Source organism: Cynocephalus volans, chromosome X (genome assembly GCF_027409185.1).
Source record: "Cynocephalus volans isolate mCynVol1 chromosome X, mCynVol1.pri, whole genome shotgun sequence".
Taxonomy (NCBI): domain Eukaryota; kingdom Metazoa; phylum Chordata; class Mammalia; order Dermoptera; family Cynocephalidae; genus Cynocephalus; species Cynocephalus volans.
Genome location: NC_084478.1, coordinates 66,435,777 through 66,460,263, shown reverse-complemented (window position 1 = coordinate 66,460,263; position 24,487 = coordinate 66,435,777). Strand labels below are relative to the sequence as shown.

Below are 24,487 nucleotides of genomic sequence, written 5' to 3'. Positions count from 1 at the left end.
ATGTGTCCCATGCACAAGGAAAAGCACATGCAAAGATCGAGAAGTGGGAAAGAGCATGGTTTGCTAGAGAAACTCCAAGAGCTTTAAATACACTGTGGAGCCCGGGAAGATTGTGAGCAAGACTGGTGACTTAGTCCATGTTTTGTTTTAAGAAAGTCACTGCCAGGGCTGGTGTGGAATATGGTTTTAGAGGGGTGGAGATGGAAGGCAAGAAGGACTGTGAGGAAGCAGAAGTCCCTAAGCCTTTAGGTCTACAGGTCTGTATATCTGTGTGTTTGTATGTCCTTGTGTATGTGTCCCTTAGCACATGTGTGAGTGCATGTGTCCCTGTGTGTACCTCCATGACCCTAGGTCTTTGTCCTTGGCTCACCCCATGCTCTGGCCTCTGGATCTCCCAAACTCAGGTCTGCTGGCTCTGGAGTTCAGGAGCCATCACAGGACATAGGCAAGGTAAGTCTGGCCCAGCAGCAGCTCTATATGAGGGTGCTTCATCAGCCAACAGGAAGCCCAGTGGGGCGGCAGCCTTGCTGAGTCCTTTAGCAGCCTCTTGCTTAGAACCACAGGCACATCTGGGCCATGGTGTCTCTGCAGGCATGACCCCGTCGGCTCTGTCACCAGCTGGATGTCTGTGTTCTGGAACTGCCCTGAGGGAGAAGGATGCAGCCTGGTCAGGGAAGTAGCTCTGAGAGGAGCCTAAAGCAGGACATCCAGGGGGAAAAGTAGAGGGAGGGGGGCAGCAAAGGCCTGGAGGGGGGAAGAGGCTGGGCATTGTGAAAAATGTGGAGGAGCAAGATGGGACGGGAGAGTAGTACAGAAGTAGAGACCCAAGGTGGATGAATGAGATGGCAGAGGAAGGAGGATAGCCAAGGCCAAGCTTGGAGGAGAGGACAGGGCAGATTAGAGGGAGGGAGAGGAGAGGTAGGGGGAAGCCCAGAGGAGATAAAACTATTCATTCAACCCATTATTGCTTCCCATACTCTTTGGGGTGAGCCTCTGCCTCAGGTTCTGCCAGTGTCTCCTGACCTACCCATCTGGCTTCCTGAAATTCCCCTTCATAGTAGCCTCCAGCAGGATCTTTGTAATACCTAGACTTGATTGTGTCTTTCCTCTGCTTATAACCTTTCATGGCTCCCCATTGCCTTCAGGATAAAGCCAAATTCCTCATTTTGGCATTCAATTCTGACCACTCTAGTGCCACCTTCACCAACCTCCATTCCTTTCCTCCACACTCTTGCTCAGCCTTCTAGACTCAGCATGAGTGGGTCTCCCTCATCCAGGAGGCCTTTATTGAGCTCCGAGGCTGGGTGAGGTTCCATACCCTGGGTTCCTCTAGCTCCCTGGGCTGCTTTCTGTCCAGTGCTGATCCCTCCTTGTGATCACTATCATGTTTGGGTTTGCCCTCTCCCCAGACCAGGAACTCCCCAGGGCCAGAGCCTGCCTGGCTCTGATTCCTCTCAGTGGTTGGGGGTATGAGGTGCTGGAGGCTCCCTGGCCTTTCACCCTGGCAGGGTTGATCTTGGAGCTGGTATTCCCTGCCTCCTCTCAGCCCCCAAAATACTTACCCATCAGGCCATGGGCTGAGGGGCTGAGGCCCAAGCCACTGGCCATGTAGAACCCCAGGTGAGATAGTTGCAGGATTCTGGGGTGCCTGTAGCACTGCCAGAGGACTAGTAATTCAAGGTGGGGCCCAAAGCAGAGGGTGAGGCGGGGTGAGTCAACCACATGGAGCTCCAGCTGGGGTCTCTTCAGCAGGGCAGGCTGGTCCCAGGACAGGCACAATGTACACTCACCTCACACAAATATGGAACTACAGCTGATGATGAGTGTAGGCCCAGGGTCTGTCTGCAGTGATTGTGATGATCTGAAAGTAGGTGTGCATCTGGTCTTTGTGGCCTGGTCTTGGTGGTGCCCCAAACAGCTGCCCACTCACATGCAGCCCTGGAGAGAGAGGAATGTGGGCCTGGAATACAGGCTTTCACATGGTCATCCACATGGTCACCCACAGCATGGGCAGGGGTAAGGTCTTGGGGCCTAAGGTCCAGATGAAGCAGTGCAGGTTTGTGGCTAGATATAGAGGATACTGACTAAGAAGTTATTAAAGAGATAGAAATAAAACACATGTATTTTGCAGGACCAAAGTCCTTAGTTTAGGCCAAAGCCTGTAGCTTAGAAGGACAGAGCCTGTAGTTTAGAGGACTAAAGTCCTGTAGTTTAGGAGGCCAAAGCCTCTAGTTTAGGGGGCCGAAACCCAACCCTTTAGGAAAACACGTACAAATGCTAACGTTTAAGAAAGACCAGAAAACTTTCACAGGACCAAAGCCTTTGACATAGATAAGAGAATTGAAGCACAGCAAAAAGTGATTGCTCTGGGGGCAGTTGCCCTTGATGCAGCTAAACCTATATGCTGGGAAAGTATGTAAGCTAAGATCTTCAAGGATATTCTGCTAGATTAGTTAGAACCTGGGGGATGTTCCACATGTTGCCCTAAGCTGTTTCTTTGAGTTTCTTGGGGAGTTAAGTGCTTTGGTGATTATCTCATTGTTTCTTTTTGTATATCACATAGCTTAGTTTTATGACTTCTTTTGGTGGTGGTAAATTGCTTGAACTATTTTAAACTACACCTGCTTAATGAAGATTGTCACGTAGCCAGTTTGTTTATGTTTTCACTATGATTGATTAACCATCTGTTTTCCTTCTGTAATTTTCCTGTCTTTACAATAAAAACTGAAGCAAAAACTGACTTGGGGCTGTGCCTGGGCTCTCCTCTCTTGAAGGAGTTTTCCCTTGGTGCAGTCCCTTTGGGCTTCTCATTGCTGTGAATACATGGGCTCTGAGTAATCTTTTGCATCTCTGTCATTCTGTGAGAGGTGACACCTAGAGGGCTGGCTCTTGAGAGAAAATGTTTCTACATGGCCCACTCGGCTGCTCCTTCCTGAGCACTGTGTGTGGGGGGATTGGGGGGCAGCGCATGTGGTATGTGTGTACATGCTCACCCCTGTGTCGCTGTTTGCATGTATATGTGTGTGTTTGCCTCTGAGCATGTAAATGTGTGTTTGCTTATGTTAATATGAGTATCTCTGGGCATAGGAGTGCATCTGCATGTTTGGAGCAGGTGATATGTTAGAGTGTGTATGTTTATGTATGCCTCTGGATGTCTCAATGCAATAGTGTGTGTTGTGTGTGTCTGGCTTTGTGTTGGTATGCGCTCACGTGCATCTGGGTGTCAGTATGCATGCATCTTAATGTGTGTTGGTGGGTATTTCTGTGCATCAGTGTGTTTCACATGTTTAGTGTAGCACGGTGGGTTTGCCGCCTGTGTGTGTTGAATTCTTGGGAATTGGGATGAATCTAGGGGTATCAGAGCTTGTGTGTCTGAGTATGGGCATGTATTGTGTGTTAGTGTGTGTCTGGGTGTATATTTGCATATGTATATCTGGTGTGTATTTGTGTGAGTTTACTGCATGTCCTGGGGTGTGTGTACCTGTGACTGTCTTGGTATTTGTCTGAGTGTATTTGCATGTGTTTTCATGTGTGTCTGGGTGTGTTCTTATGCTTTACTGTGTGTTAGTGAGGTGCACTGCTGTGTGTCTGGGGAATTGGTCCACAAATGTCTGTGGTGTTGACATGAGTTTATCTGGCTGTGTTGTATGGGGATGGAATCTTTGGGACTCTCACCTGCAGCAGGTCAAGATCCTCTCGACTGAGCTCGGGGTGCAGATCACAAAGTGGGGGTCACTATCCACTACAAGGCAGGATATGCAACTCTGAATTTATGGCCTGGAAAGAATGAGAGGGAGGAGAGGGAAGGGGAGAAGAGAGGAAGGGAAGAGAGCCCAAGTCCCAGTGCACAACCTGTCCTGTACTTAAGCAGGAGGGCCATGGGGGTGGCTGGCTTACCTGAGGATGAGAATGTAAAGATGTTTGGCAACATGCCTGCAAAGGAAAGGGGGCTACACTGGTGAGACACTGATCTATCACATCCGTAGGAACTTTGGGGCCCCCTGACCTCTGAGTCACCACCCTCAGATAAGGGTCAAATTCTTGAGCTCAGCATTTAAGCCTTTTCTGAAGTCTAGCCCCTGGCTAGCTCTACAGTCTTTTCTCGATGCTCCAGTCCAACCGAACTGACTGTTCTTGGGAGTGCCCTGCCGTGTCTTGCGAGTGATCTTTTGCTCCTGTTTTTCCTACTGCTTGGAATGTTTTCCTTTCTCTTAACTACCAAGGATCAATTTCTAGTTATCCTTCAAGGCCAGCTCAAATGCTATTTTCTCTTGCTAAATTCTAAACAGCTCCCAAGATCCTTTAGTGTACACACCCTGTAAAATCCCCAGAACTGTGAATATGATGAGATATCACTCCCATAAATAGGTTGTGTCATGTGGTCCTTTTGACCTTAATAAAGGGAGATTACCCAGGTGGGCCTGACCTAACCACACGAACCCTTTAAATCTGGGTCTAGAGGTTGGAGACAGAGAAGTCAAAGAGATTTGAAGTGTGTGAAAGGTTTGACATGAGGGAGATGCTCCATAGCTGCCTTTGAAGATGGGGTTGGCCACTTGACAAGGAATGCAGGAGACTTCTAGGACCTGCTAGTGCCCCCAGGTGGCCTTTAGGAGCTGAGAGACCCCCAGCCAACAGCCAGCAGGGAAACAAGGACCTCAATCCCACAAACACAAAACTGAATTCTGCTAACATCAGGAATGAGTGTGGAAGAGGATGTGAACTCAGTCTGACAGACACTGATTTCAGTGTTGTGAGATCCTGAGCAGAGAATCTGACTAACTCGCGTCTAGATTTCTGACCTACAGAACTGTGAGATAACTAACGGGTGTTGTTTTAAGCTGCTAAATTTGTGGTAATTTGTTATGCAGCAATAGAAAAGGAATACCTTGCCCCTCCTCTGGGCTCCCACAGTGTCAGTGAAAATTCTAATTGAGTGGAAATGAAGGCTTAGGGATCTTTGCCAGGGGAGCTCCTTGCTCACCTTTTGCTAGCCTCACAGAACTTCCCTGAGATTCCATGCTGCCTCCAGCTCTTCCCAGGATCTCCTCAGAATCGCCATCCCAATGTAGACTTCCTGCTAAGCACAAAAGAAATAAGAGAAAGCTTTCACACTCCCAAGGCAAAGATGCCTTGTTGCCCACCAAAGGGTTCACCTTCTTTCTGAACAGGAGAACTCTCACTGGCTTCCCAAACTGACCTGCCCATCTCCTGGACTGGGACCTTATACTCTCCACAGCCACTTAGTCTTCCAAGCTCAGATATGTTCAAAGTTCTTCCTCAAAGCATTGATATATTCATTCATCTATTCATTCATTCAGGCATCAGGGATACAGTGGAGAAAAAGACAGACATGGTTTCTGACCTGGTGAAGCTCATAGTTTAGTGGGGGAGGCAGACATGAATGAAATCATAATTACGAATGGTGATAAATGCTATATGAAAAAATAATGGAGTGGCTGAGGGAGTTACAGAGACCTGAAGTAGCCTGTGGGGGGAGGGTGGACAAGGAGATCTAAGGAATGAGCTGGAGTTTGAGGGGCAATGAGGGGATGAGGGCAGTAGGAAGGGGCAGGTCAGGCATTTATCAAACAGATGAGCAGCTTGGAAGAAGTCCCTGAATGGAGGTGGAGAGGGGGTCCATTGGAGGAGTAGAGAGAAGACCAGTGGGGCTGTAGTTCAGAGAGTGAGTGGCAGAATAGGGGAAGGTGACGTCAGAGAGGTATGGGGTAGAGGGAAGACACTGCAGGGACTTGCAGGCCATGAAGAGGTCTTTGGACTTCATTCTAAGTGTGATGGGAAACCCTTGAGGGGGATTAAGTAGGAAAGGGACATGAAGTGATTTGTGTCTTTAAAAGACCCCTTTGGGGCCGACCCCATGGCTCACTTGGGAGAGTGTGGTGCTGGGAGCGCCGAGGCCGCGGGTTCGGGTCCTATATAGGGATGGCCAGTGCGCTCACTGGCTGAGTGTGGTGCAGACGACACCGTGCTGAAGGTTGTAATACCCTTACCGGTCCAAAAAAAAAGACCCCTTTGGCTGCTGGGAGAAAATGGCCTGTAGTAGGACAGGAGAGGAAGCAGAGAGTCCAGTGAGGAGGCTGGAATAGTTTTCTAGGTGAGACACAATGGTGGTCTGCCATAGGACAGTGAAAGCTGGGGTAGTGAGAGGTGAGTGGATTTGGGAAATGTATTTGAAATAACATTGCCAGGAATTGAGGATGGATTGGATATTGAGGGGGAGGACAATAAGGTAGAGTGTGTCATGTGACTAAATTTGTATCCCTGTGACTTACTGCCACCTTCAACTGGTTCTAATCCTGCCCTATAACGTCATCCAGGAAATGTCACTTCTCCTAGGAAGGCAGAATCATGCAGTGGTGAAGCACATTCATTCTGGGACCAGACTGTATGGGTACAAATGTCTGACTTGCTGTGTGGCATTGAACGAGTTACTTCACCTCTCTGCACTTTGGTTTCCCCATGTGTAACATGTAGATTTTAATAATTTCTTGTAAGGATTAAATAAGAGACTACAAGTACAATATATAGAGCAGTACCTGACATAGGAAGAGCTCAAAAATGTAAACTATCATTATTTCATAGTCTTCGGGAAATTTCAAGATAATTGTCATCATCTTCCCAAATTTGTATCCTTTCTTATTAAGCAGGGCTGTTCACAGAGCTCACAAAAGCCAATCAGACCTGCCTTGCGCAGAAATGTTCCAATTTATACTCCCACATCCCTCCCCTGCTTGGGAAACATCAGCAATTCTCTTGTCAAACAAAGCAAATGTCAAAAGCTACAGCTTGGCCAGTTTCTGTTCAGGCTTCCCAGTCGTTAACATCCCTCCTCTCCCAAGGCCTCTAATTCTGTGCCTATGTATTGAGGCCCAGAGAAGATAAGTAAGTAGTCCAAAGTCCCAAAGCAAGCACTCAAGCAGCTGTACTCGCACTAGAATCTGCAACAGGCCTGTAGACTCCCAGCTCCTGGTGCTCTATTCATACCTCTCCCACATGGATCAACCTCTTGCCCATGGCACTCACCATCTTTGTCAGGAGTAAGGAAGGTATAGAAAGCTGGTGGGTTCAAGGACTCCATGAACTTGGACTCCACCATTAACTCAGACAGCAGCTCAAACTCCTCAGGGAGAAGGAGCAGACTGATGGCCTCAAGGAGGGTGCTAGAAGGCAGCAAGATTGGCAGGTTTGGAGGGCTGCCTTCTGCCATAGGCCTGGAGCTGTTGGGTAGGCCCATCGTTGGGACTCCTGGCACAGATGGTCCCAGAACTTGCCTGGTGCTCTGGGGTCCCAGCAGCAGGTCTTGCAGATACCAGAACCTTTCAGTGGGTAGCAGAGAGGGCAGGGTGAGAGTAAAGGGAGTTTGGAGGGGTTCCCCAAGGTCAGAGGTGATCATGGTACTGCTGGGACCTGTGGGACTTGAGACTGTGTTTGGGAATGTGTTTAGGCTCTGAGGAGGTGGAGGCCTGGGTCTTGCAGGTCTAGGGGGTAGTGGGGTTTTGGGTGTATGGGAAATTGAGGTCCCAGGCTTGGAACGTGTTAAGCGTGTGGAAGTTTGGTGAGGTCGGATACTAGGTTTAAGAGATGATGGGATTTTAGGGGTCTTGGGTAAGAGAGCCCCGGGTCTGAGGTGTGGCATGTTGTTTGGGATCTTGGGATCAGGAACCCTAGGACTGGTGTGTGTTGGGTGTTTGGGGATCTGTCCTGTGGAGACTCCAGGTCTGGGCTGTGGCAGGCTTTTGGGTGACTGTGATGTGTGTACTCTGGGTTGAGGGTGTGATGAGGCCTTCAGTTTAGGTTGTGATGGAGCACCGGGTTTGGAATGCAGTAGAGTAACATGTTTCATAGCGCCAGCTTTTGGCTGGGCTGGTTTAGGGTGCTAGGATTCAGTGGCAGTATTTACATCTTGGCATTCATGGGTAATATGACACCAGGATTCTGGTGTGATAGAGTGCTGGGATTTGGAGGCAATAGAGCACCAGAATTTGAGGGCACAAGGGCAGCAGATTTTGTCTTGAGAGTTGGCTGGGCCAAAGTGCCAGAATCCTGTTGTGCTGGAGTTTGGGGCTTTGGGGTTGATAGGGTGCTAGAGCCCCGACCTGTCTCCTTGGAATTGGGCATCTTCTTTGTAGATGCAGTAGTAATTGAGGATAAGTAGAACTTTGGTTTTGCAGGCCTTGATTTGGGAGAGACCTTGGGCACCAGGGCTGGCTGGGCTGCACCTGTCCCTAGGCCATGCCTGCTGCTGGATGAGGGCATGATGGTGCGTGGTCCAGCTGTGGTGGAGGTCTGTCTCTTGGCCTCCTCACTGGCCTCCTTGGGCTGCACCATGCATGACCAGTGAAGTCAAAGGTGTGACAGAGTTGTATTCAAGGGACAGGTTGAGTACTTTGGCAGCCAGCAGGTGGCGAGTGGTGGTGTCACAGGCTTGGAAGTGTGCTTCCAGCCACTCTCCAATGGTGACATAGGCCCAGAGGTGGTGGATGGGCAACCAAAGGCCTTCTGGCTGCTGTTGGTGTCCCCTTCACTGTGATGAGCCACGAGAAGCTGACCCTTGGGGCCATGGGCTGCCAGGTGGATTCCCAGCTCCTGCTTGCCTGGCTTCACCTGGCCTGCCACAACCAGTTCTGAGACATCAAAGTAGTTGGGGAAAAGGGCCCAAGGGGAGGCCCCAACCAAGCTGCCTAGGTAGTCCAGATGCATGTCTGCCAGCAGAGGCATGGAGATCTCCTCATAGAGGCCTCCCAGCTGTAGGGCTGCATTGGTGTCCTCTATATGCACTGGGCTGCTTCCCGGTTCTCCAGGGACAGACGATGCAATAGTAGGAAGTCAGCATCATCTCCAAAGGCCAAACTGAAAAGGGATACCCTGTGGCTCAGCACCTGACGGATGTGGGAGAGGATCATACTGGGGGTGATCATGCTGGCTGTGGGCTCCCCATCTGTCAGAAAGATGATAAGAGGGATCCTCCCCTCATTGGGGACCCTCCCAGGCTCCTGGTTGCTATGGTTCAGCACTGAAGCAGCTGCCAGCAAAGCTGCATTAATGTCGGTCCCTAATTGGGCAGCAGACTGTGAGACCATCTTTGGTCACTTCTACCCCCATTGCAGACGCACTGATTACCTCACCAACCCCCCAGGCTCTGTCACATCTCTTCATCTTTGCTCAGGCTGTTTCTGCTGCTGCTTCTTCCCAACTCTCTCACCCCCAGCCAGGCTCCCTGAGATCTAATGGTTGGGACCACATGTCCTTGGCTGTTATCACTCCCTGTCTCAGACTGTTCTTTGCCTGTTTCCCAGGGGGATGTCTCATTCCCTGCTGAGACTAGCAGCTACCCAAGGATAGCACCTGTACCTTCTTGCTACAGGGGGCCCAAAGAGAAATGTGCTCTAAGACACATGGAGAATCAGCTGTTATCTTTCCACAAGGAAAGGGAGATGAGAAGGGAACACAGAGGATAAAGGAACAATCTTGCATTTGTGTAAAATGTAATAGTGATATTTCAGGCACTGTGAGAGGTGAGGAGGATGGGAGAATGAAGAGAGGGCTTCAGGCATTTCCCACATCACCATAGCCTGCCCATTTGGGTGGGTAGGTCTAACACTTACAACCATCAGCTTCCATGCAACCCAGCACTGTTTTGCACTGTGATGCAGTTCAGTTCCTTGGCACTGTGGACATTCTGGATAGTGGCCTGGATTGAGCCTCCAGCTTTCCAGACACTAACCATGTCAGAAAAGGAGATGATGTTGAAGTAGTCGTTGATCCGCAGGTCACTGAGAATCACATTCATGGCCTTTTTAGTCTGTGGGATATGGATGAAGTAAAGGAGATGAAATAAGACTTGAGGTACATCAGATTGAAAGGATTTTTCTATACAAGGCACTAAGGTGTTGTATGGTTGTAAGACCCCCTACACTTGGATTCTCAGGTCAAAATGCTTTATAGGGGCCGGCCCCGTGGCTCACTTAGGAGAGTGTGGCACTGGGATCACCGAGGCCACGGATTCGGGTCCTATATAGGGATGGCCAGTGGGCTCACTAGTTGAGTGTGGTGCAGACCACACTGTGCTGAGGGTTGCAATCCCCTTACTGGTCAAAAAAAAAAAATGCTTTATGGGCTCCATGGTCCCAGGCCTAGAACTGCACTGTTCAATATGGTAGCCACATATTTAAATTTAAATGTAAATTAGTTAAAATTAAAAAAAAATTAAAAATTAAAAAAATCAGTTCCTCACTTGCAGTAGCCCCATTTCAAGTGTTCAATAACCACAGGTAGCCAGTGGCTACTATATTAGACAGCTCCGAACTTCAGAACATTTCCATCAAGAAAGTTCTGTTGGAACCTGAATTGAGCTCCTAGTCCAGAGAGAAACCAGACAATTAAAATAGCAATTACAATGAAGGAAAAAATAATTTTAAAAAAGAAAGTTCTGTTGGACAGCACTAGACTAGAAGGTTCAAGCTCTATGCTTTCAGAGCTCTAGAATCCATGTGTTCTATGGTTCCTGGACTCCATGACCCAGGAGTCAATGATTCTAGCACCCTAAAGTTTAAGGGCTTTATGATCGCAGGCCTTTATAGCTGCTCTTAAATGACTTTGCATGCTTTGGTTCTACTCTAATCTGCTCTTCTTCCTCACCCCCTGTTTCTTCCAGGCTATTCATCTCACCAGCCCCAAGATAACTCAGATTCCCTCCCCCCTCCATAACTTTGCTCCTGTTGTGCCCTTTAGATAACATACCCCCCATTTTCTTTTATTTATTCATATCTTCACTGTTATTTCAGTTGTTCCTTCTCTGGAAAGCCCTTCTTTGACTTTCGTACCCTGACCTTTGCCCTTCTCACTCATATATTCCCTGTCCCAGACTGTTTGCTGTCTGTCCTACGTAGAATATTTTTACTCTCTATCCAGATATTGAGCCCTCTGAGGACAGGGCTTAGAATGCTTTTTCTTCCTGTCTCCCTTCTCCATGATAATACTTAGCATAGGGCTAGGCACATAGGAGGCTCAGGGAATAGGGCATGTAGGTTCTAGTACTACATACCATTTGTAGGATACTTGTTATGTTCCAGGCACTATGCTAAATACTTTAGATGCATCAGCTCATTTAATCCTCACAGCAATGCAGTGAGGAAGATACCAAGTTCATTGGTGATGCTGTTCAGTTCAATTATGTCCTTACTGACTTTCTGCCTGCTGGATCTGTAAATTACTGACAGAGGGGTGGTGAAGTCTCCTACTATGTTAGTGGATTCATCTATGTCTCCTACAAGTTCTATCAGTTTTCACCTCATGAATTTTGGTACTCTGTTGTGTATTCTTAGAAAATCAGCCCCTTTATCACTATATAATGCACCTGTTTATACCTGATAATTCCCTTGCTATGAGGTCTATTTTGTCACAAATTAATGTGGCTACACCTGCTTTCTTTTGATTTGTGTTAGCATGGTATAAATTTCTTAATCCTTTTAATGTAAAAAAATATGTTCAACTATACTACAATTTAAGTAATAAGCAAAATAAACAGCACCCACATGAGCCAAACTTATTACTTTTGATCTTTCCGTGTCTTTATATATGAAGTGAGTTTTTTGGTAAACAACATGCAGTTGGGACTAGTATTATTCAAAATGACGGTCTATATCTTTTAATTAGTGTATTTAAACCATTCATGTTTAAAGTGTTTACTGATGTAGCTGGATCAATATACGCCATATTTGTAACTGTTTTCTATTCATTGCCCTCATTCTTTATTCTTACATTTTGTCTTCCACTCTTTTTCTGACTTTGCTGATTTAAATTGAGCATTTTCCATGAGGCCATTTACTCTCATCTCTTAGCATATGCATTATGAACAAAAAATGTTAGTGTTTTCCCTAAAGTTTGCAATATGCACCACAACTAATTTACCACTAATCCAACTTGTACACAGCTTCATGCATAGCGCAAGTACCTTATAGCAGAGTATTCCCAATTTTTCCTGCCCATCCCTCAGGTTATTACTGTTATTAATTTCATTCATCCATATGCTGTATTCACTAAATACATTGTTGCTGTTATTATTTTGAACAAACTGTTGTCCGTTAGATCAGTTAATGAGAAAAACATTTTATTTTACCTTCATTTATTCCTTCTCTAACACTCTTCCTTTCCATATGTAAATCCAAGTACCTGAGCTATACCGTTTTCCTCCTCTCTGAAGAATGTTTTCAAATATTTCTCGCAAAGAAAGCCTACTGGTGACAATTCCCTCAATTTTTGTTTGTCTGAGAAAGTCTTTACTTATCTTTCATTTTGGAAGGATAATTTTGATGTATACCAAATTCTAGGCTGGTGGGGCTTTATTTTCTTCGACACTTGAAATATTTCACTCCACTCTTTTCTTATTTCCATGGTTTCTGAAGAGAAGTATCATGTGATTCATATCCTTGTTCCTCTGTTGATAAGGAGCTTTCTCTCCTCTGGATTTTCTCAAGACTTTCTCTTTGTCTTTGATTTTCTGCACCTTGAATATGTTATACCTAGGCGTACTTATTTTGGTGTTTATCCTGCTTGGTGTTCTCTGAGCTTCCTGGACCTGTGCTATGGTGTCTGCCATTTATTTTGGAAAATTTGTAACCATTATTGCTTCAGATAGTTCTTGTGTCACTTTCTCTCTTTCTTCTTTTTTTGTTATTCCCATTACACATATGTTATACTTTTGTAATTGGCCCACATATCTTGGATATTCCAGGTTTTTTATTTTTCTTTCTTTCTTTTTTTTTTTTTTTTTCTTTTCTGTTCTTTTTTCTCTTTGTTTTTCAGTTAAGGAAGTTTCTACTGACATATCTTCAAGCTCACTGATTCTTTCATTGGCCACTTCCAGTCGACTGATGAGCCCATCAAAGGCATTCTTCATTCCTGTTACAGTGTTTTTGATTTCTAGCATTTCCTCTTAATTTTCTTAGAGATCCTATATCTGTGCTTATATTACACAACTGCTCTTTATATGTTGTTCACATGTTCCATTAGGGCCCTTACCATATTAATCATAATATTTTTTGTAAATTCCTTGTCTGAAAATTCCAACATCTTTGACATACCTGAGTCTGTTTCTGATGCTGGCTTTATCTGATCAGATTGCATTTTCTTCCTTCTAGCATGCTTTATAATTTTTTCTTTAAAGCCAGACATGATGTGTCAGGTAAAGGGAACAACAGATAATAGGATTTTGGTGAGCAGTTTTCAGTATATCTGGCTAGGAGCTGGGTGATGTTTGTTGTTTGCAGCAGTTGTAGGTGTCAGAGGCTAAAATTTCTTCTACTGTCCCTGCATTTCTCTCCCCTGATGTCTTTGGGTCACCCTAGGGACTCTTTCTTGAGTAGGGTCTAAGGCTTGCAGTTCTCACAGTGGTAACCTCCTGTTTTTATACAGGAGCCCGGTTGATGTGGTGGTAAAGGGTGGGGTGAGAGGAAGCATTTTATAATCCTGTGATTAGGTCTCAGACTTTAGTGAGCCAGTGCCCTTACAAGTATGAACTTTACAAGTGCTTCTCCATATTTTTTCCCACCCTTGTGTGAGACACGAACACTGGAACAGCTAAGTTAGGTATATCCCTTCCTCTACACTGAAGGCTAGGAAGCTGGTTTTGGGTATTTCCCTTCTCCAAGGTCAGTTGACTCTAGCAAAGCACAACTTTAGTTAGCCTTAGTTCTCAAGGGCTCTGTGGTTAATAGCTTTAAGGTACAAAGGTTATACTGTCCCCGGACACTCAAACCTTATAATGCTAGAGCCCCGGAAGAGTATGGTTTGAAATGTTGTTTCTGGAACTTTATGGATTTAGGCACTAAATTCAAAGTCTCCTTGGTCTGTGACCCAAGTATTCTGACTCAAGGGTGCTCTGGTGAAAGAGCTACAAAATTAAAATCTGTATGGCCCCAGAACTCTATGATTTCTAACTCTATAGTGCCAATGCCCTATAATATTAGGCCTTTAAAGTAAAAAGCTAATTAAAACTCCACAAACCTATGGCCTCAGGAAGGATCACAGTCTCTATTGCCTAAGGTCTTATTGCATCAGGATTCTATAATCCCAGGGTGCTCTAGCTTGAGGGTCTGTGACCCTGGGCACTTATGAGCCCTGAACTTTTGCGGTGGAGGGTCTCCGTGGCTTCAGGCCCCATGGATCAATGTTTCAATGCTCCCAGGATGCTGTGGCTCCCGGTCTACATGGCTCCTGTTATGTGAGGTACCAGGGCCCTCTGGTAGGCCCAGGCCAGTAAGATCCAAGGGTGATGGGATGGTGCGATCTTGGGTCCCAGGGTCCCATTGTTCCAGCACCCTCTGCTTTCTGGACCATCTCATGCCAGGACTGAGAAAGGTCCCCAGGGTCCTCGTTACCTGTTTCATCTTGGTACCAAACATGGAGCCGCTCACGTCAGTAACAAACAACACGTTCTTCTCCACAGGAAGGAGGCCTCTGGGGGCAAAGTAATGAATGAAATGGCCATCGTAAATCTGGACAAAAAGAAGTGAAACGAAGGAGGACTGTGAAAGCCCATCTAAATCGGGTCCCTCTTACTCTCCTGCATAACACCCTGTTCTTTCCTTCCTAGGGCTTCTCCCTGTTTCTCGTTAAACAGGCATGCGTGTGATTGTTTGCTTAATGTCCGTCTCCTCCACCAGAAACTGTGTCTCTGCTGTTCAGGCCGTCATCCCAGAGCCTGCCCAGAGCTGTGGAGTGAAAGAGAATGGCTTGCGGCCCAGAGCTCCTGGGATCAGGATTTCTGTAATATGTGAGTTCTTGTCCGTGAGAGAGCTGGGCTTACACAGTCTTGAGGGTCCCTAGGGACATTTTGCCTGGGCTCCAGGAACTGGAAGTATTGTTTTAACCTCCCTGTATAGAGCGAGCCTGGGGCCCAGCTCATTGCTGCCAGGGGCTGGGAGTTTGCAGGGCCTCCCTCTCCTCCTCAAACCTCCCTCCTGCTGTTGCTGGGCAGAGCAGGGAGGGGAGGAGGGAGCAGAAGCCGAGCGAGCTGCTTGTTCCGAGGGGATTGGTTACACCAGGTACAGATGCCTTGGGCTGTCCTGGATGCGATTGGCTGCTGACCCCCTCCCCCGCTCCCCCTTCTCCTCCTGCAGAACCTAAGGGCTGGGGCCGCGGGGGGGGGAGGGGGCTGGGGCCCCTCAGAACCAGTCTCAGCTCAGCCCAGGGATGTCTGGGCTTTCCGAGGGTCTGTGCTCCCCTGCAGCCTGAAGCAGCTGTACCCAGGGTAACAGGCTTGTCCCCCTCTCTGCCCTTTAGGCACTCTGACCACAAGGCTAGATGCTGCCCCTCCGCTCTCAGGGGGAAAGAGGGGATGAGAGGACATCCTGCTCTTCCCCTCCGCCTCAGCCTTTGAGTTAATTCACATGAGCACATGCAGCATCTGTCTCCATTTAATCCCAGCACTCTATCTGTAACAGTTCCCAAAGGCCTGCGTCACCCACCCTGCACTGCCCGTGCCAAGAGCAGAGCCCAGCTGGCCTCCTGTGTGCCTCCCATACGTGGGCGGGTGAGAGCGACTGGGAGAATCGTGCGTACCTGTCCCTGATCCCATGCTCACCGGGGCCCCCACTTCATTTCCCACAACCCAGCGGCTCGGCCCTGCTCACCATCCTCTCACAGCCCCCTCAGCAGTCACTCCACCCCACCCTCCTAACACATGAGGAAAATGAAGGGCACCAGGCCACGTACACTTCCACTGCCCACCCCGCCCTTGGACAGGGTCCACATCCCCACACACCTCTTCCCTCTGCTTAAGGACAGCACAGTCCTTCCCTGGACCCCCTGCACACCCAGCCCTCGGCACCTCCTCCAACCTCCACCCCAACATGCCCCCCTAACAGGGTCTTCCTTAGAATATAAAAAATGTTGTGTCTTTTTTATCCACTAAGACAGCCTCTCATGTTCCCAACGCCCTCAAGCTTCTCACCAGCCTCTTTCCTCCCCACAGCGTCCCAGGCTAAAGACACGGGCCCCTCGATGGTCTTCTCACCTCCGGCTCACCCCTGGGGACCCCACAGACCAGCTCCCGTCCCCATCTTGCACTGACTCTTCTCTTACTAAAGGCCACTGTGACCGGCTTGTCTACAAACTCAATGGGTGTATTTTGAGGCTCATCAGGCTGCACCTCCCTGATGTATTTCACAGTTGACAACCACTCCCGCTTTCTTCAAAAGCCTTGTTCCCTGGGATTCTGAGACGGCAAACTCTCCTTCTCCAACCACCGCTCGGCCAGTCTATTCAGTCTCTTTCTCCAGCCCCCATTTCTGCCCTGTGCCTGAGCAGTGCTTCCCCATATTTGTCCAGTCATGGCATGCAAGGAAAATGGTTAGGCCTATGTAGCTTGATGTAGGGAACTGGTGGGGATTTCGGGCTCTGAGCGTGATGCTTGCAGTTGGTGGGGCTGCCCACCCTGAGGGCTCCCACATCAATAGCTTCCGGCTCCCTGGTCACCTCCAGGACAAATTCCATGTTCCTGTGTGGCCCCTGTGGGACTTGCCAGCCTTCTGTCTCATCTCTTACCATTTCTTACCTCAAATCTGTACTCCAGGAACTCCCAGGCCATTTGTAATTGCCTACACATGCTTGGATATTTCCAGCCTTTGTTCCTTTTATCCTGCAGCCTCCACTTTGCTGGAATGCCCTTTCCTTCCCACAGACCGTCTCCCACAGCCCACTTCTTGGCATCCTTTGAGACCCAGGTCAGTCTTGACCTCCTCCAGGGAAGCTTTCCTGAGTACCTCTCGCCCTCATTGTGGCTTCCATCATACCTTGTGTTGTCATGGAAAGGGCACCTCTCACCTCGTGTCAGTATTGTCTCTATCTCTTTCACCCAGACATAATAGGTAGGGCCTGTGTGTGCTGTCCTTTGGGGTGCCCAACATCAGCCAGCAGCGGGCCTGACACAGATGAGGTGCCCAGGGATTCCCAACTGAGTGAAGGAAAGGGTGAGTGTGCTGAGCCTTGCGCAATGAGCCAATGCTCACACACTCAGAATTGATGGACTTCCTGCCTAGGCAGAGGGAACAAATGAAGAGAAAGAATTTTAAAAGCTGGGAGGCAGCAAGAAAGCCTAATAGAACATGAGAGTATCAGAGCTGCAGAAAGCATGAGGGCCCATGAGTGTGAGAGACCAATTGCTGGCCAGTGTTTCCCTTTGCAAAAGGACTGGTTCAGAGCAGGCTATGACTTGATTTAGTCAGGGACAGTTTCACTTGGAGCTTGATTCAATTCATGCAGTTCCAGGTCTCCAGCTCTTTTGGGGAGTACATGCGCCTCCCAAGGTGTGAAGCCGTGTGTCTTTACATATCATCCTACCCTTGCTCACTAGTTCTCCCCATCCTTAGGGAGACTCAAGTGGACAACCTGTAGACGCCACAGCACTGACTGCCCAGGCCTGTGTAACTGTAGAGCCCATGCCCTTTCCACATCCCTGGGTCCCTTACCTGAACCTTGCCCATGATGTCCTCCACATTGTACTGCACCACAAAGTGGGCCACGATGCCTGAGCCGGAGAAGGCAGGCTGGTCATGCAATGTTGGACAGTAGCTAATTCAGACACGGGACTCTCCCCTCTCAATCCTGCTGGATGGGGGGGAGTCAGCCTCACTTGTATGGGTAGGAGGGGTGGAGAGAGGTGGCACGGAGGGCTCACCAGACAGAACAGCCAGGGAAAGGGCAGCAAAAAGGGCAATACCTGGGGAGGGTGAGAAGTCTAATCCCTACTCTCACCTGCTGCTCCTCTTGCCTACGACCCCCTTCCACCTGCCCCAGTGCCACGCTCCTCTCCAAGCCCTACAGCCAGCTCCTGCTCTGCCTCCTGCATGAAGCACAGCCTGACAGACCCAGCCCTGCCCTCAGCTCCCAGGCTCTGGCAGCCTGACCCTCACTCACGGCCTCACCCTGCCTCTCTTCCCATCCAACCCGGGGCCCAGTCTCTGAAGGAGTGTCACGTCCCAAGGGAGACCAGGAGCCTGGGTGTCCTCCCAGAGAGGCAGTGTGGTGTACATTGAGGGGAGAGACAGACATGCCCACAGGACCTAGGTCTCCTTCCATCCCCCTTACTAGTATGAGAATTAGCAGTGAGCAAGATTCTCCTCTGGGATAGAATTTCATGCGTTTTCTTCTCCCTCTGCCTCCTGACTCTTGGAATCACGTGTGTGAATAAGCCTTTTAGCGTCTCATGAAATCACAGATGAATTCCTGGTCCTGGATGTTTGCTGAGCTGGCAAGATCAACTTCTCTGGAATTTTGGTCCAAGGCAAATGTCCATTTAGACATGTCTCTGTGCCTCCTTTTTTCCAGAAAATGGAAACTTGGGAATTCTGCTCCCCCGCTCCTTCCTGCTACAGCTGTCAGGAAGCTTAGGGGCAAACTGAGCCCCCATACTCTCCCAGGCGCCTGCTTACATACATTCCCTGGGCTTCCTTCCTTTCAGAGCTCTTTGTTCTGCCTTATCCCCACAGGATTGTTCTACTCTCTGGCTTAACCTTTAAGGAGAAGGGGGAGGGAGCTGCCATTTATAGCCTAGGGCTTAAGAGTGCAGGCTGCAAGAACTCAGAGGGCCTATGGCTCAGGTCCCTGCCGCTGCTGTGTTTCCCTGGACACATTATCCCCTCTCTCCAACCTCAGTGCCCTTGTCTAGAGCATGGGGTGATGGTCACTGCTCTCTCAAAGACAGTGCCTGTGGGGATTCAATGAGACCATTTATGTAAAGCCCTTGGAACCATACCTGGATCTTAGCGAGTGCAAGATGATGCTAACTTCTACAGGATCACGCCATCTTCATCACTCTGCACCCAATAACTTGGAGGGATGAGTTTTCGCAAATTCTCACAATGGTCCCGGGCTGTTTGTTGATGGCAGCTCCCCCATTTCACAGATGGGAAAATTGAAGCAGAGCAATGGATGTGACAGTTCCACGCTAGGGGAGTGTCAAAGCTGGGGTGTGAGCGCAGTCTGTGTGCCTGTCTCTGTCCACTACGCCCCCCACACTGCCTCCTGCGTCAGCAGGGTCAAGTCAGGCAGGGCCTCCAGTGCTAAACTGATCTGAGAGGGGCCACAGGAGCTGGGGTTCCTGCGCCTCTCCACTCGACTCAGATGAGGTGTGTAGGGCAGCTCAGTGGTTCTCCAGCCTGGCTGGACTTCAAGTTCACCTGAAACTGGTTAAGGATACAGATTCCTGGGTCCCACCGCAACGTACTGAACCAGCCTCCAGAAGGGTGGGGTCCAGGAATCTGTGTTTCTGAAAGCTCATGTCTTGATTCTGATGTAGACAGCCTGGCCTTCGAAAACCTCTAGATGAAACAAATCAAGCCTGGCGGGCAGGACGCCTCTCTGCCCTACAGGCCTGAGAGGGTATCCTCAGTGTGTTACCAACAGATCAGGCTTGGCTTACCCTCTCGCCTTAAAGAAATGACCTGAAAGTCCAAAAGTTGGTGCAAGGATTGGAGGGTTTATTCAGATTACTGGTACTAAACTAAATGTCTAACCAAGCAAACAAACAAAGAGAAAAGAGGAGCAGTGGTGTCCAGTTTTTCCTAGTCTCAATTGGTGAGGCCAACCCATTCCACTGACAGTAATTGATAAAAGCAGTTTTCCCTACTGTTGTCAACATAAAGAAGAAAAGTATCGACAAGATTTAAATCAGAGAAACAAAACATAGGCAGGCCAAGGTGCCCCTATACAGAACAGAAGAGGGCTCGGAAAATCAGAAACAAAGCGTAGCTGGGAGCCCTCCAAGGGTGCACCTACATAGTAGTGGATACAATCCAACCAAACAGCAGAAGAGGGCTCAGAAAATCAGAGAAAGGTAAAGAGAATAACGCATTACCTTGTCATAATTTAGGCCAGGGACTCCAGGAGAGATCTACCAGCAGCAGAGATATTGGAGCAGAGTACTTCCAGTGGCTACTTGCCTCTTGCAGCTAGAGGCTTTTCTGGTGCCCAAAGCTTTCCAATTTTTGCCAGTGATTAAATTAGGCTCTCGGATTCCAAAGTCATAGAAATGAGCAATGTACTCAGCAGTAAAGCAAGCAACGCTTTATTAAAAGAGGAGATAGACTGGGCCAGCCCGTGGCTCACTCGGGAGAGTGCGGTGCTGATAGCACCAAGGCCACGGGTTCGGATCCCTATATAGGGATGGCCGGTTTGCTCACTGGCTGAGCGTGGTGCTGATAACACCAAGCCAAGGGTTGAGATCCCCTTACGGGTCATCTTTAAAAAAAAAAAAAAAAAAAAAAAAAAGAGGAGATAGACTTATGCATAAGGGGGGTAGCAACAGTAAAGCTAGCCCCCCCCGCAGGGGAGCTGTTCAAGGTCTTTCATAGGGAAAGGAGTTAAGGGGTACAGGCCAGCGTCACTGGAGGTGGTCCATTCTCTTCTTCCTGGTTGTGTCATGGGTGCATGCTCAGTAGGTCCAAGACGGCAGTGTGTTCATCATTGTCCCCCAGGAGAGTCATTGTAGCAGTCACCTTGATGCTTTGTGCACAGGTGGGAATTCCTAAAGGGGTCTTAATGTTAATCTGTAACTTTTACAGTTATGGTAAACAAGCCTTCGGGAGGGGTTTTGCAACTCAGTAAATATCTGTTCCCTCTCTTATCTCAGTCTATTTTGTTAGGGCAGCCCATGGGGTAATTATTTGCCCTGGGGGTCTCATGACTGAGGTGTGGAAATGTAACAAAGTGTCCTCTGCAGGGAAAATAGAGTCAGTTTGGTTCACAGGCCTAGCCATACTCTGTTTCAAGGGTGGCTGCACTTCCAGTCCTCCCATCGTCCTTCCATTCTCAGCTTGGTTTCAGGGAAAGCAAGGTTTGGCCCGGGTGACTTCTACAGCCCTGGAGGGATAAACAGGGAAAGGTTCACACATCAATTCATTCAGTCTTTCTGTCATTCATACTTATTACACACTCATTAATGCATTTACTCACATTACATTCACCTACTCTTTCCTTTCCTCACAATTCATTCATTCCTTTTTTCACTCACATTCACTCTGTGTCAGTCAGAATGCAGTCAAAAACCAGATGGCACACTCAGTGGGCAAAACGAAGATAAATTAATGAGGACATAATGTACATAGGTGAGCAGCGTGAAGGGAACCCACGAAGGATGGTCGTATACCCAGGGCCTCATGGGCAGGAAGCCATGACTGCCCCAAGAATCGAAGGGCCAAGGAACTGCAGAGGTTACAAGAAAGTGGCAAGGGTCACAACCGTGGAATAGGGGCTGCCCAGGGAAGCTATAGCCATAGCTAGGGGAGCTTTGACATGGCCAAAGCACAACTGAGCAGATAGGGAGGCATGGGAACAAAACCCCCAAACTCACTCAGAGCACCGTCTGTCTCCTATTTGCAGAACAAGGGAGCCCAGATGGTGCAATCAACAAGGGTCAGTCTCCTGAGGCCTGGAGCAGGACAGCCCGGGTGGAGCATAGACCTAGAGGAGCAAGTGGAAAGGAATGAAGAGAATCCCCACCATCAGCCCCCAAGGTGCCCTTGCTCTGCTCGGGTCTGGGCCAGCCACCTGTCCTACGTCAAGATCTTCGATGTGGGCACACGCTACATGGTGAACTGAGTGCAGAACCACATCCAGAGCCGACAGTCTATTACCCCATGAACATCCATGTCACACCCCACTCCCTCCACCTGTGCTGACATGGCCAGAGCAAACTCAACCCCAGAGGCCACATCAGAGGTGACTCTGGCCTCTCAGCTCGGGGCAAGCAGGTAGGGAGGGCCCCCTGCACCCAGATAGGTGGGCTGGGGGTGGGTGGGCAGGCCACTGCCTAAGGCCTAAAGAGAGGGGACCTAGTGATGGGGTAGAAGCAGATTCTGGTCACTCTGCTCTCCCACCCCCTCTGCCACTCAGCCTTGACCCAGCCATCGAATGCCTCCCACACACCAACTGCTTCTGCAAGTCTGAGAGCCTGGTCCAGGCCTTCAAGGCCTGCCCACTGGCTGCCTCTCCAGCCCCATTACCGTGACCAGCCTCGCCACTGCCTGCTTGTCTCTTCATCTTTTTCACAACTCTGTGCCTTTGCTCATGCAGTGTCCCCTCTTTCAGCTGGTGACCTTCACTAGCACACACAGCTGCCCTGAAGGCCCAATCCCTGAATTGCTCTTCTCCCCACTTTGGGGCTGATGCTGCCCTCCCCACCCCAACCCCACCACAGGCATCCTCTTGTCAGCACTTGCCCCACGCATTACCGTGGCTTTCCTGCCAAGGCCCAGCTCCTGCTCTATGGTCTGGTCCAGAAAGCCCTTCCATCCTCTCCTCTGCTCCCAGCCAGGCTGCCCTGCCTTGGCTCCATCTCCCCCAGTTCTGGCCCATCTCTGACTCGTTCAGGGCAAGTCTCTTCTTCCCAGCTGAGCGTGGTCCTGGGCACTGACTATGTAAAGGAATACATTTTCCCAGCATTTGGCCCTGTGCCTGAGCTTGTTAGCGGAGGTATTGCTCTTGGTGAGAGGATCACTTGGGGGTGGGACAAGTGGGAAATAAAGTGCAGGAGGGACCTTTACTGTCACTGTCATTTGTTGGACACCTATGCACAGTCATGGTGTGTGGAGCCATGGCTAAGCCACGGCTAATGTCTGGAATCCTGTCGACATCGCCAATCGTAGCACTTTTAATCCTATTCATGATGCCAATTGTAAAGCTAGGCAACCATGCCAGTTGTTGGGCTCTTTTACCTGCCAGTTATCCTACACCTACTGTTGCTTTGTGTTGCTTCACCCCCCATGGATTTGTCACCTCACTTCCCCTGGATGACAGAGATGCAAAGGATTACTCAAAGCTCATCTCTTCTGAGCAGTGAGAGGCCCCAAAGTGGTTAATCTACTGCCGGAACACTCAAGCAAGAGGCATCCCTGCCTTGGGAAATTAATGCCGAATTGGGGTTCTCTTCCTGCATTTATTTTCCAAACCAGGAAGTTACAGGAAAAGAACAAAGGTGGAGTTATAGTTTAACAATATAGGCTGGTAACTTTCAGTGAAACAAGCCAGATGACATTCCAGTAGACAGTTAAGTGGTCTTATCAACACAAGCTTGATCTTAGCAAATATTCCTTCTTACAGCAATCTCTCAGTATCTTTACATAACAATCAGTAACTGATAACAAATCTTTATCTTACACCAGAGACTTATAGCCTGAGGAAAATTTCCAGTCCTCTGCAAGGTTAATATTTGAAACTGCAAGGCTTTGGAAAACCAGGCCCTGTGAAGTGCATATGCTTTATAGTATATTCCACAACTGACTGGGCTGATTGTTGAGCTAGGGCTGGGTCTGGAGCTCCCAGACCCCTCAAGCCCATTCACAGACTGGGTGACAAACCCTTTATACACGAGACTTGGTCACCAGACCCCACACACACCAGGCTAAGTCACCAGACTCCTTCACGCAGGTCTATGAGCTAGGTAACTGGCCAAAAGGTCTTTGGAAGCCGTAGGTTGGAAAGCATGGCCAGGCAGGGCAGATGCCCGCCCGCCTACTTCACTAAAACTTTTCTCTCTCTCTCTCTCTCTCTCTGAAGAGCACAAGAATAACAACAAAACTAAAAAGATACATTGGCACACATGCGCACTAACTCCACACACACATACACACAATTTGCTTACAAAGGATGTGCTAAAACCACACCCAACTTGACCCGAGGTGAGCGCCCTGACCAAACCATTTTTTTTTTTCCCCAACACAGTGCAATGTGCTTCCACATGTGTGGCCTCATTTAATCTTCATAACAGCTCTGTGGAGTGGGCATTACCATTGCTGGTTTATGGATGAGAAAGCTGAGGCCCGGAGAAGGGCGGATAGAGGCACCAGGTCACACAGCCAGAGCAAGACAGAGGTGGGACTGAAAAGCAGGCCTTCCTGCCTGTGCTTCAGCACCCCCATCGGGAGGATTCCCAGATGAGATGCTGCCCCAGAAGGCCAGGTCCTCAGGGTTCCCTTTCTGTCACCTCCAGACTAGTAGCCTCCCCTCAAGGTACTGTGTCCTCTGACTCCCACTTCTCCTGCTCTTCAGAGCAGAGTCAGAGGCCACTGGAGGTGTGACCTCTGCCCCAAGGCACACCTCCAGCCGAGGGTCTCTCAGTTGATGCTGCCCAGCCCTGCCCACATAGCTCAGAGTCCAGTTGGACATGTGGCCATCTCCACACGGCTGCCTCCCTCACACACAAATGTGAGCATGTGCATGTACATATCTGGCCCCAACGTTCAGACTCATGGGCACAGTGTGCCAGCCTGGTTTACCAAGCGCTTTTCCATGGACTGTCACCCCCCACCACAGCTCTCACTATGCAGCCCCTACTGCATAGTGGGAGTATTCTGGGTGCTCCCCACCCACTATCTAAAGTGATGCTCACAGAGACCAGGCTGCTTGCTCTCCCTAAGCTCACACCTGGGGCCTCATGGGGAGTTCCCAGTAGCCAGCTTCCTGAAGAAGA

At 49.0% G+C, this 24,487-nt stretch overlaps 1 protein-coding gene across 1 annotated transcript; it reads right to left on the bottom strand.

The window, feature by feature from the left end:
* Positions 1-432: 432 nt before the first annotated feature.
* ITIH6 (inter-alpha-trypsin inhibitor heavy chain family member 6) lies at positions 433-22,683 on the bottom strand. The gene is given in 17 exon segments (XM_063084648.1): positions 433-644; positions 1,563-1,822; positions 1,824-1,938; positions 2,273-2,277; positions 3,676-3,742; positions 3,898-3,933; positions 4,985-5,077; positions 7,045-7,891; positions 7,894-8,352; positions 8,354-8,502; positions 8,505-8,792; positions 8,795-9,073; positions 9,627-9,678; positions 9,680-9,823; positions 14,400-14,516; positions 17,490-17,740; positions 22,563-22,683. Coding segments are annotated over 17 exon segments (3,495 nt in total).
* Positions 22,684-24,487: the final 1,804 nt, after the last annotated feature.